This window comes from Canis lupus, chromosome 13 (assembly GCF_003254725.2).
Source record: "Canis lupus dingo isolate Sandy chromosome 13, ASM325472v2, whole genome shotgun sequence".
Lineage (NCBI taxonomy): Eukaryota > Metazoa > Chordata > Mammalia > Carnivora > Canidae > Canis > Canis lupus.
The window spans coordinates 28,986,159-28,998,454 of record NC_064255.1 but is presented as its reverse complement, the minus strand read 5'-3'; the positions used below and the strand labels follow the sequence as shown (position 1 = coordinate 28,998,454).

The 12,296-nt window shown below is 43.0% G+C and overlaps 1 protein-coding gene across 1 annotated transcript in view; it reads left to right on the top strand.

Annotated features, from left to right (window-relative positions):
• The first annotated feature begins 5,041 nt into the window (after positions 1 to 5,041).
• HHLA1 (HERV-H LTR-associating 1) overlaps positions 5,042 to 12,296 on the top strand; it is a 40,541-nt gene continuing 33,286 nt past the window's right edge. The window contains exons 1-5 of the mRNA XM_025451090.3: positions 5,042 to 5,120; positions 6,233 to 6,292; positions 9,545 to 9,604; positions 10,626 to 10,706; positions 11,628 to 11,711. Of these exons, the coding sequence (XP_025306875.1) occupies positions 5,042 to 5,120; positions 6,233 to 6,292; positions 9,545 to 9,604; positions 10,626 to 10,706; positions 11,628 to 11,711 (364 nt within the window). The remainder of the gene's footprint in view (positions 5,121 to 6,232; positions 6,293 to 9,544; positions 9,605 to 10,625; positions 10,707 to 11,627; positions 11,712 to 12,296) is intronic.

The following is a 12,296-nucleotide window of genomic DNA, read 5'->3' as shown; positions in this document are numbered from 1 at the left end:
GGATTCCACCTCTGATCCCTGGGTCCTGCTCTCCTATGGTGGGAATATCAGTATCTCTCCCACAGGATACTTGCAAAGGTAAAATACCAGACAAGATGCCCAAAAGTGGAGGTTCCATGAGTTATACTGTTGGAGAAGAAAAAAATGTTTTCTCTACCCTCTTAGGTTCAGTGACTGAGGTCATGTAAACTGAACTAACAATAGACATATTAACAGGAGAAGACGTTTATGTCATATGCATATGGTGGGCCTCACAGAAATGAAATGAAAAGATATGGTCAGGCCCTGAGGCTTACCTCTATCATTTTAACAGGAGGTTGATAAATCTGTGGGGACGTGACAAGAAGAAGAAAAGGGTTTTGAGGTCCCAGGGTGCTAAATTATGGGAAGGTAAAGACATGGGGAAACAAATGGAAGATGATGATTATTTTGGTATAAGATAAGGTTTGTGTGTCTGGGTGTGACTTTCCATTGCCTTCTAAGCCGTAAAACCCCAAGGAGAGGGAATTTATAACACTCCTCATTTTCAGACATTTCCGGTCTTAGTGAGATAAGAGGCTCTGGGAAGGTTTGCTTCTATATCTATTCTTTCTCAATGGTCTTCAATGGCATATCCAGGGGCAGCATATTCTGATCCTTGTCAGCACATTTTTATTGTTGTCATATTATTATATGACTAAGTTTTCTGCCAACGTCACTGAAGAGATAATGATTCATGAATAATTATCCAAGAATAGCCATGGGGAATACACTGAAATGTAACTTAGTTTTAGGGTAAATTTTTGGACATCTGATCCAGTCTTCGTAAGATAGAACTCTGAGGACTGTATTTCTATCCCAATGAGGAATACTGCCTGTCTTGCTTGCTTACTGGAATGCCAATATCTTTAAAGTACCACCATTACTGGTTAAACATGTACAGGGTACTTGTTCTGTGCCAGACATGGTTTCCTATATTTTACAAATAACATGTTTTAGCATTGGGTAGAAACTGAGGCACAGAGAATTCCAGTGATTTGCACAGCTAGCGAATGGCAGGACCAGGAAGCAAACCCAGGCAGTCAGGCTCCAGGGTTGTGCTGGTAATAATGCCTTGTACTCCGCAACTGTTTTTGAGTGAATGAAGGTTAAGTGACTTGACCCAGACAGCACCAGTCAATGGCCAACTCAAGATTAAAATCAAGACTCCTAACTCTGGGAAACGAACTAGGGGTGGTAGAAAGAGAGGTGGGCTGGGGGTGGGGGTGACTGGGTGATGGGCACTGAGGGGGGCACTTGATGGGATGAGCACTGGTTGTTATTCCATATGTTGGCAAATTGAACACCAATAAAAAATAAATTTAAAAAAAATCAAGTGTCTCTGACCCCAACCCAGCCCCTCTTCCTGCCCTAGAGTGGTCCATGGTGGCCCAGGTTCCCAAGGGGGTGGGGCGGGTGGAGGGAGGCCTGACCTTCTTAGTTTGGCTGAAAGGTGAAATCCAGTCAGTTCTGCTTGTGTACGCTGTGGCATGGACAGAGCCTCCCTGGCCCCACAAACCACTGAACACAGCCCACCTCTCTCTCCAACTTCCCATTTTTCCTTTCTGGGGTCTGATGGGGCTGAAAGCAAATAGCACTTTATGTGAGGCTCTCAGCAATGTGGAGATGCTTGAAAAAGGAGAGAGAACTTTCTAAAGCCTAGAGGGTGTGACCCTCCCAGGTCTTAGCTCACATGTTCAATCTGCAAATTCCGTTTAGTTCAGCAGAGACTTCACCAAGCAATACTCCTGGGTCAGTTCCACATTCAGCCTGCAGTAAAAGCAAGTTCTCTTTAATAAAACTCCCCCACTTTCCAAACTAGGGTAGTTCCAAATACTGCCTGAGAGATATTTAAAAAATTATTCATTGTTTATCTCAAATTCAAATGTAACTGTGTGTCTTATATTTTCATTTGCTCGATTTGGCAACCCCACTCCAAACACACAGCTCATTGAGCCAACGGCCAAAACTAAAAAAAAATGCTAGACAAAGGAAAAATGCATTTTTCTCAAAGTAGAAAAATCAATAAAAAATACATTCTTAAAGTAACAAATGTTGCATGTTTACTCTTCATAAAGAGAAGACAGTGGTTAATATAGTGAAGAAGTCAAAAAAAGGGAAATGTATCCATTATATAGATATGGATGATTATTTTTCTATTGTAGATATACATAAATATTTTCTACTATATTTTACTTATTTCTATTATATTTTATTTTATTTTATTATTTTTCTACTATATATATGGATAAATATTTTTCTACTCTACATCTGCATCTAGTCATACCTCTGCTTGATGTGGGACTCCAGGATGAAGATGAAGGAGGGAGAGGAGAAGGGTGATAAAAGAGAAAATGATAAGAGAACAAGAAAGGAATTAAGAGTCTTAGGTATCAGGCAGCCCCGGTGGTGCAGCGGTTTGGTGCCGCCTGCAGCCTGGGGTAAGATCCTGGAGACCCAGGATCGAGTCCCATGTCGGGCTCCCTGCATGGAGCCTGCTTCTCCCTCCACCTGTGTCTCTGCCTCTCTCTCTCTGTGTCTATGAATAAATAAATAAAATGTTAAAAAAAAAGTCTTAAGTATCTCTCCTATTCCAGAGATTGTGGTAGGTGTTGTGTTTCTTGATCTCATTTAATCTTCATGAAATATCTTCAAGGTGGCTATGACTATCCATTTTACACACAAGGCTCAGAAAGGTGAGGTGAGGGATGTTTCCATAGTGGTTGAGGTGCCAGAGAAAAAATCCTCATGTAGTTTGCTGTGTCTCCTGCCGACCTCACCCCTGTACCCCTTTGCTAGAGAGTGTGCTATGTTCTGGACTTCTCTCTCTCTCTCTCTTCCTCTCTCTCCTCTCTCTCTCTCTCTCCCTCATTCCCACTATCAATCTCTCTATGGAGAATATAGGTCAGTTGGCCTTGAGTGTGAATTAACTGCTCACCTGTCTATCTCCTCTAAGTTACAGATCACCTTGAGGAAAGGAGCAGGTCTGATCTATCCCTGTGTCACCAGCCGGCACACGATGACTGGTATATGTATTGAGCACCTATTGTGTGCCAGGCACTGGGTAAAATGCTTTGATTCATTTTAAATCTTCACAAAGACTTAGTGATCTAGGTTTCTTTTCCCCATTTTGCAGATGAGGAAAACAGATTCAGAGAAGAAACAGATTTAGGAGAATAAGAGGACTCCAAGAAAGTCCCAGCCTCCTCCCTGCAATAAGGGGCATCTCTCAGCAGCCTGGCATTTAGAAGAAACACCATTCTAATATCTACCTATAATTCAAAAGTAATTTAAATGTTTTCTAGGGTATTTCAAGAACATTCCAAAGGTAGTTCCATCCTGAACAGACAATAGAACTTCTTAAAATAACTTTCCTATGGGGCACCTGGGTGGCCCAGTCAGTTAAGCATCTTCCTTCAGCTCAGGTCATAATCTCAGGATCCTGAGATTGATCCCTGCATCGGGTTCCCTACTCAGTGGGGAGTCTGCTTCTCCTTCTCCCTCTGCCTCTCCTCCTGCTCGTGCTCTCTCTTTGTCTCTCTCAAATAAATAAATCTTTATTTTTATTTTTTAAAAGATTTTATTTATTTATTCATGAGAGACACACACACAGAGAGAGGTAGAGACGTAGGCAGAGATAGAAGCAGGCTCCATGCAGGGACCCCAATGTGGGACTCGATCCCAGGACTCCAGGATCATGCCCTGAGCCAAAGGCAGTGCTAAACCACTGAGACACCCAGGGATCTCCCCAAAATCTTTAAACAAAATACATTTTGCCACAAAGATGCTCAGTTCCTGAGATGTTTTCCCAAACCTAGGGCACATTTTCTTAGCTTTTATCCCCCTCTCCAAGGTCTATTCAATTCTCTACCAAGAGCAAATTTCTGTTCTTTTCTTTTCAAGAATTTATTTATTTATTTATTTATTTATTTATTTATTTATTTGAGAGTGAGTCACACACACACACACACAGAGAGAGAGAGAGAGAGAGAGAGAGAGAGGAGGGAAGGGCCAGAGAGAGAGAGAGAGAATCTGAAGCAAACTCATGGGGCTTGATCTTATGACCTTGAGATCATGACCTCAGCCAAAATCAAGAGTCAGACACTTAACCAGCTAAACCACCATGCCCATAATTTCTGATCTTCTCAAAGCATGTCTGTGTAGTCTGTACATTAAATGCGCATTACGTGAATATCTGTGCACAAAGATATTGCAGTTACTAGGTGATAATCTCACCTGCATCGAGCAGCATCCTGTGTGGTGTCTGGCACATAGAAAGCACCTACTAACTTTTCACCATTATTCTTATTAGGCTCAGCTTTGCAGCTTGAATTATCATGCTGGTTCTGCAAAGCAAATAGCTGGCACAGTGCTGCCAACAATGTAGGACTGTGAACATGCCCATACACTCGTATATTATTTTTCTATTTATAAGCAGCCATGGTACTGTTTTTAGAGGGTATTTCCCAGCTAAACAACCAGAAAACCCATGGAAGAGACATTAATGCTTCGTGACTATGCATGCATCCCCCTCCCAGATTCTCAGATTTCTGTAGTTATGCGAGGCCACTGGAGTAATTCTGGCATGGCCTATAAATAAAAGTGAGCATGGCACTTCCTGCCAGAGTGTATGAGTTGGTGCATAAGCCTCCAGCTCTCTCTGTGCCTTCCACAGCTACAACGAACTAGTGACTAAAGAGCTTGCAGGGACCAGACGGAGAACGACAAGGCAGTGAAGGTTCATGAATCTGGTCCCTGAGTGACTGTGTGGAGCAGATCTTCCCACCAATTTGCATTGAGTGTTGATATGAAGAAGAAATCAACTTCTGTTGTTGAATTAAACTAATGAGATTATGGAGTTAATTTGTTACCTCAGCATAACCTGACCTATCCTATTGAAAGCCATCTGCAGATTGTATTCCTGATGACTCAAGGATATTCCGCATCTGTGTGCTTGGCAATCCAACCTGTTTCCTCCAAGGGCTTGCTTGCTTGCTTCCAGGTGGGCCAGAGGATCACAGACATGCCAGGCTTCCTGGTACCCAGTCCTCTGGTGAGGCTGTGTGTGGGCCTCACGTGTGTCTTGTCCCTTTGGAACACAGGTAGGTCCAGTCAGAGTTTAAGAAGTGTCTGTTCTATATGCTGAGTTTGGGTTTTCATTGGGCTTCAGAGAATGGCAGCAGCCAATGTCTCAGGCCAGAATCCTAAATGAGTTTGGTCAAAATGGCAATGATGAATTCCTTATTTCTGGTTTTGTCCACTGACATTTTGAACTTGAGTGCCATTTCTGCAACAGAATTATCTTCACCTCCGCTGTTACAACTCTTGTCCAAACCAATGTCTTCTCTTTCCTAGACCACCTAAAGAAATTGTTAAATCACCACCTGCCTCTCCTCTTGCCTCTCCATGACCTATTCTCTTTTCACACATCTCAGTAAGTAACCTCCCAGGTTCCCTTCTCATTCCACCCACCCCAAATTATGCAGTGACTTCCTGCTTCTCTTTGGATAGTATTTCAAGTCCTTCATATACATAGGTCATGCTCTACATGACCCTGCCCACCATGTCATCACCAGTTCCTAAAATGTCCTCCCTCCTGCATTCTTTGTGCTCTATCACTGTTGGCCTTTGCTCATTTCTTTAAAATAATTCTTGTGTCCACCTCAGTCCCTGGGCACTCACTGTCATCTACACTCTGAATCCCTCCTCAGCCCGTTACATCCTACTCAAGTACTATCTATTCATCCTCCAAATCTCAGCCACACATCATCTCCCAGCGAAAGCTTTTGGACCACTGAAATGTATCAGGCTCCCTATTACACATCCTTAAAGTGCCCTTCAAAATACTCAACACTGTTTGTAATACCCTTGAGTTTTCTTTTCCTTTATGTTTACCTTCCCAACTAGACTTTAAGCTCCATAAGGATGGAATCTGTGCCCACTCATTCATCATAGTATCCCCAGCACCTACACACATAATGTTTATTAAATGCACCTGCCAAACAATACTTTCAATCATTAGTTTTGTTATAGTTGATCAATAAATATTCGATGACTAAATTGAATGAGCAGACTACATGTGGGATTTTAAACAAGTCACTGTCACCATTTAAGATCATAATTGTCTCATCTTTTAAAAATGAGTATTTTGAATTAAATACCTTATAATGTCAAATCTGGGCTAAAATTCTCTGATAACACTCTCTTATTTTAGTGTCTGCTGTTAAAGGAGAAGCCAAGAAGGAAAAAGTCATGACCCTCCTTCTTACAACAGGTAAAGGGGCAGGTGTTCCAGCTCAGCTCATTCTGTCTTGGGCAAACTCCTTGGCTTTTCTCAGCCTCATTTTTTCTATCTGTAAGATGGATATTGCCTCTACAGCTCAAGCTCCAACTGTCATAGGAATAGTTTCTGGGAATTTCTCTTGCTTTATGGTTCGTAGCACACTGGATCCTCATGATGTTATTAAATCCACAGAGATCATGACATTCTATTAGCCATGGAAGATTTCATAATGGGAGGTATTGTCATGTGTCATCATCACCTTTGCAGTAATTTCATCTTTCTTTGTCTTTTTCTTTTTGATAGTATGAAATTGGCTATACAGCAAGACAGTGAATGCATCACAACATAAGAATACATAGGACGCAGGGGCCTGGGTGCTTTTCTAAACCTGTTGGTAAACAAGCAGGATAGCTGGGGGGAGGGAGGGCACAATTGCCCTTTTTTTTTTTACAATCGCCCTTTATTTTTATTTATTTATTTATTTTTTATAGAGAGAGTGTGTGTGGAGGAGAGAGAGAGAGAGAGAGAATCATAAGCAGGCTGCATGGCTAGCATGGAGCCCAACTCAGAGCCCAACACAGGGCTTGATCTCACAACCTCAAGATCATGACCTGAGCTGAAATCAAGAATCAGATGCTCAACTAACTGAGCCACCTAGGCGTCCCTAATTTTTATTTATTTTTAATTAGTACATTCATGTGGTTCAAAATGCAAAAGGTACATAAGTATATAAAGTTAAAATGGTCCCTGGCCAACCACTTCCTTTCCCCCAGAGGACACCAGTTGTACCAATTTCTTGTGTATGAGCAGAGTGATTTTCAATAAATATTTCCCTTATATGAGGCTTCAATTTTCTCCTCTTCAAATGGTAACTATTTCTGCTCCACAGGTAATCACACAGGATGAAAGCTGATCAAAATAGTAAGCATGAAAAAGTATGAAAAGCAACAAACACCTTCTATCTTAAAGATACTACTTTGGTGGTCTTTTTATCCAAAAAGACAACAATAGTTTTACATTATCCATGTGGTAATTTATTTGAAAACTGCTCTACATGGCATCTTGTTCTGAAATTTCTTCTTCAGGGGTGTTCAGTTCACACTTCAAATTATCATTATCAAAATCCACCCACAGGTTTGCAATTATTAAAAAAGGAGTGGTGGAAATAACATTTCCTTAGTAGAAGGAGTGGTGTTCAAGAACAGTTCTTGGTTAGGAAGATTACACAAGGCCCACCAAACTGACTTGACAGGTGCAGGAATCCTGCAAGTGTCATAGCCCAGAGCTCCCCTGGAGACTGGAGCTCCCAAGCCCACATGACCCCAATCCTTCACCTGTACAGAGGTTTCTCCTTCCTGGCTCCATCACAGGCCAGGTTGGTGTCTGCCACAAACATCACTGGGGCTACATCATGTAGATAGCTCAGAGCACCAGACAGGAAAGTAGACTGTGTGCCAGCTTAGGGCCTACTTGATCATATACGTCTGTCTCAGAGTTCCTACTATTGTGACATAACCCACCTCCTTCAGTAACCATGTATGGAGAAGGAGAAGCACAGATCCTACCTGCCTCTGATCCCTCAAGCTCTAGTATTTAACCAGGAAGCTTGATACCTGATGAAAGGTCAAACTGGCTTACACAGGTAACAGTTACCTGGATCCAAGTTCCTACAGGCTGTTTGAAAAGCAAGGAACACTCTAAACATCCATCCGCAGATGAATGGGTAAAGAAAATGTGATACGTACATACAGTGAAATATCATTCGGCCTTAAAATGGAAGATAATCTTGCCATACACAACACCATCTTGTTGGAGCTGGAGGGCATTAAGCTAGGTGGAACAATCCAGTCACAGAAGGATGCATACTACATGATGCCTCTTCTAGGAGGGATGTAAAATAGTCAAATCCTTAGTAGCAGAGCCGAGAAAGGGTTACCAGGGACTCAGTGGAAAGGAAACAGGACCACCAGCTAGATATGGGATGTAGGTACCTCACTTCACTTCCCTAGGCCTTAATACCCTCAACCTTCAAAGGGAATGCTGGACAGGATGGCTTTTAAGAATGTTATAAATTGGGACACCAGGATGGCTCAGTGGTTGAGCATCTGCCTTCAGCTCAGGTCCTGACCCCGGGATCTGGGATTGAGTCTCACATCAGGCTCCTTGTGGGGAGCCTGCTTCTCCCTCTGCCTATGTCTCTAACTCTCTCTCTCTCTCTCTCTCTTTCTCTCTCTCTCTCTCTGTCTCTCATGAATAAATAAATAAAATATTTAACAAAAAAAAGAATGTTATAAATTATATAAGGCTGTGCTTCCATGATGTGATTTCATTCATTATAGTGTCTGTAAACAAAGACATCAAAAAGGAAAAAGAGGCCACTGTCCTTGGTGTGACAGGTAAGTAGCCCAGCCCTGACTCTTAACTTGCCCTGGAACTCTGGAACACATTCTTCAGCCTGTCTCTGCCTTGTTTTTTCCACCTGTAAAATGGATATAAAAGCACCTGTTCCCCTGGAATGTAACAGGGAAGGTAATCATGGCAACAATAGTAGCAACAAATGCAGGATGACCCTACTGCCACCTAATCCAAAGCAGCTGATCTTCCAGGTCACAGGAGGAGCTCACCGCATCCTGAGTGCCCTGTCTGCCACTCCTCACGTAATAACACATGCATGTCCCTCCTCCCTCCTGAGGCACAGACAGTAAGCCCCATGGAGGTAGAGACTTGCCCCTTTCCCTGGACCTCTTTAGACCCAACACCCAGCATGATTGCTTGGCCCTCAGTGAGTGTCTGTTGAATGAATAAAGACTGAATGTGTGCTCTAGGTATTTCAAGATTTCCTGTGATGTTTTCTTTGACAGCACAAACTCCAATGAGTGGGCAGGTGGCCTGATATTTTGGAAGGCCACTCTATAGCTCTTGGGAAGCAGGTTCTGGGCTCTACAGTTTAGGCAAGTTTCTTTTCCACTCTGAGCCTCAGTTTCCTGATTGGGTAAGGGGGTGCGGTAGATTAGGCACCCTGCCTGGGCATCACCTGCCTGCTTATTAAAATGGGGATTTCTAGGTCAAGATCAGCCCAAGGAGACTAGTGTATTCAGGGGAGGAGTCACCTTTGCACGAGGCTGGTGATTCTGACCTTCACTGAGCTGGGGGCTGCTGCATAGAGGCCCCCAAGGCTTCTCCAGTGACTTGAAGCTGGTGTTACAGGCTCCTATGTCTCCCTGAAGCCTTTTCTCTCCCCAGTGTCTGGCCTTGGAGGAGAAGAGAGGAAGGAAAAGGGGGTGGCTTTTCTCGATACTACAGGTGAGTATACTCCTTCCCACTGGGGCTCTGTGGGTGACGCTCTTCTCAGGACCCCCACTCCAAGTCCCCACAGCACGGTGCATCATCTCCCCAGGCTTCAGATTGTGTGATCCACCACAATTATCTGAGCATTAAGTAAGCGTTGAAAAAGACTATGTTAGTAAAAATATAAAGAGGAGCATGAACCACTATTTTCACCTCGTCAGCTGCTGTTCTGAAAGTTCAAGGAAGAGCTAGGAGATGGGCGAATTTTAACCTAGCAGCTTCTCTCCACTTGGCTGCCTGCTACCAATGTCCGGGAGAGTGACCCACTGGTTGATCGATTTCTGTGTGGTTGTCTGAGCCACATCCGAGACTGATTAAACCTGAATCTCTGATGATGGAGCCCAAGCAGCAGACTTGCAGAATTAAAAAAAAAAAAAAGAAAAAGAAAAAAAAGAAAAAAAGAAAGAAAGAAAGAAAAGAAAGAAAGAAAGAAAGAAAGAAAGAAAGAAAGAAAGAAAGAAAGAAAGAAAGAAAGAAAGAAAGAAAGAAAGAAAGGAAAGAAAGAAAGAAAGAAAGAAAGAAAGAAAGAAAGAAAGAAAGAAAGAAAGAAAGAAAGAAAAAAATAAGCTTTTCCCCCAGAGATACCAGCACCCAGCTTAAGCATTGTCTGTTAGACAATGTAGTCCTTGCTAAATTCAGTGCTGCTGAGTGTGGTTTCCTGGGCCTTCCCACTGAACGTGGGCTTTTCCCGCCTGTCCCTACTGTCTCCAAATGCAGAGATAAATTATTCACAGACTAAGAGTTCCTGTCCTCCACGTGGACTTCTCCTATCTAGCTTGTCATGATGCATGCCACTGGCTGTCATCTCCAGAGCACGGGCACTGCCCCTTACCCTTGAATTCCTTGTGCCCCTTGTGCTGTGGGTGTGAGCTCAGTAAGTGTCCAAAAAGAAGGCACATCAGCCTGAATGTCAGAAAAGGGGAACTTCTGTGGCAAGAAAAGCCAGCCAGTGACATCATCTGCAAATCTCTTTCAGAGCTGCCTGCCAGGTCAGTCGATCTGTCCGCCCTAAATCTTACAGAGCTGGTGAATGGAATGCTGAGTAGAGCTTTAAAAGGTATCCTTTTCTTCAAAAAGGGGGCAGGGGGCACCTGGGTGGCTCAGTGGTTGAGCATCTGCCTTTGGCTCAGGTCGTGATCCCAGGGTCCTGGGATCGAGTCCTGCATTGGGCTCCCCACAGGGAGCCTGCTTCTCCCTCTGCCTGTATCTCTGCCTCTCTCTGTGTGTCTCTCATGAATAAATAAATAAAATCTTAAAAAAAAAAAAAAAGCACCAACCATCCAGGCCCGCTTATGCCTGTATGCACGTCACTTCTGGATGGTCTGCAAGATGGGCAAAACAGATCACACCTCGATTCCCCAGCATCTCCGCGTGCAGATGGAGAATGCAGTGTCCCACCTAACTCCTGAGGAGATTGAAAACATCCAAGTGAAGTAAGAGGCTTGCCAGCATTTTGAGAGCAAGCTGCATTCCAGACACAGCATATGTGCTGATATTTCTAATCACAATGACACTGAGAGAGAATTGTCAGGGCTTAGGGACGGATAAGGAAAACACAGCTAAGGGTCATGCACTTTTGTAATTTGGGGGTTGCTTTTATCTGATTTATTTTCAATGTTTATTATATTATTGTTTATTTTTGCTATTTACTTTTATTACTTGTTCATTGCATTTTTAATTTCTTTTTTTAAAAAAAGATTTTATGTATTTATTTGACACACAAAGAAAGAGAGAGAGAGAGCACAAGCAGGGGGAGTGGCAGAGGCAGATGGAGAGGGAGAGACAAACTCCCCGCTGAACAGGGAATGCAGAACTCGATCCCAGGATCATGACCTGAGCTAAAGGCAGATGCTTAACCAGCTGAGCCACCTAGGCACCCCTGTATTTTTAATTTCTATTATCTGTTTACTAATCGATAGTATTATTAATGTCAGTAGGCATTTGTCCGATGGCTTCTTTATCTCAATATCCTTGGCAGATACCAAGAAGTTCTTCTCCCTGCTAAGCATCACTTCCTACAGCTCCTTTGCCTTCTACAAGTTTTCTGTGGCCATTTACAACAGTAAGTGCTGCCCGGCTCTTCCTGTTGGCAATGATGGGGAGCGACGGGCTGACAGGGCCAGGTTCTGTGTCAAGACTGCCTTCTGTTTTTTTTTTTTTTTTTTTTTTTGTTGTTGTTGTTGTTTGTTTGTTTTATTGGAGTCCAATTTGCCAACATATAGCATAACACCTAGTGCTCATCCTGCCAAGCGCCCCCCTCAGTGCCCATCACCCAGTCACCCCAACCCCCCACCCTCCTCCCCTTCCACCACCCCTAGTTCGTTTCCCAGAGTTAGGAGTCTTCCATGTTCTGTCTCCCTTTCTGATATTTCCTACCCATTTTTTTCTCCCTTCCCTTCTATTCCCTTTCACTATTATTTATATTCCCCAAATGAATGAGACCATATAATGTTTGACCTTTTCCGATTGACTTATTTCACTCAGCATAATACCCTCCAGTTCCATCCACGTTGAAGCAAATGGTGGGTATTTGTCATTTCTAATAGCTGAGTAATATTCCATTGTATACATAAACCACATCTTCTTTATCCATTCATCTTTCGATGAACACCGAGGCTCCTCCCACAGTTTGGCTATTGTGGACATT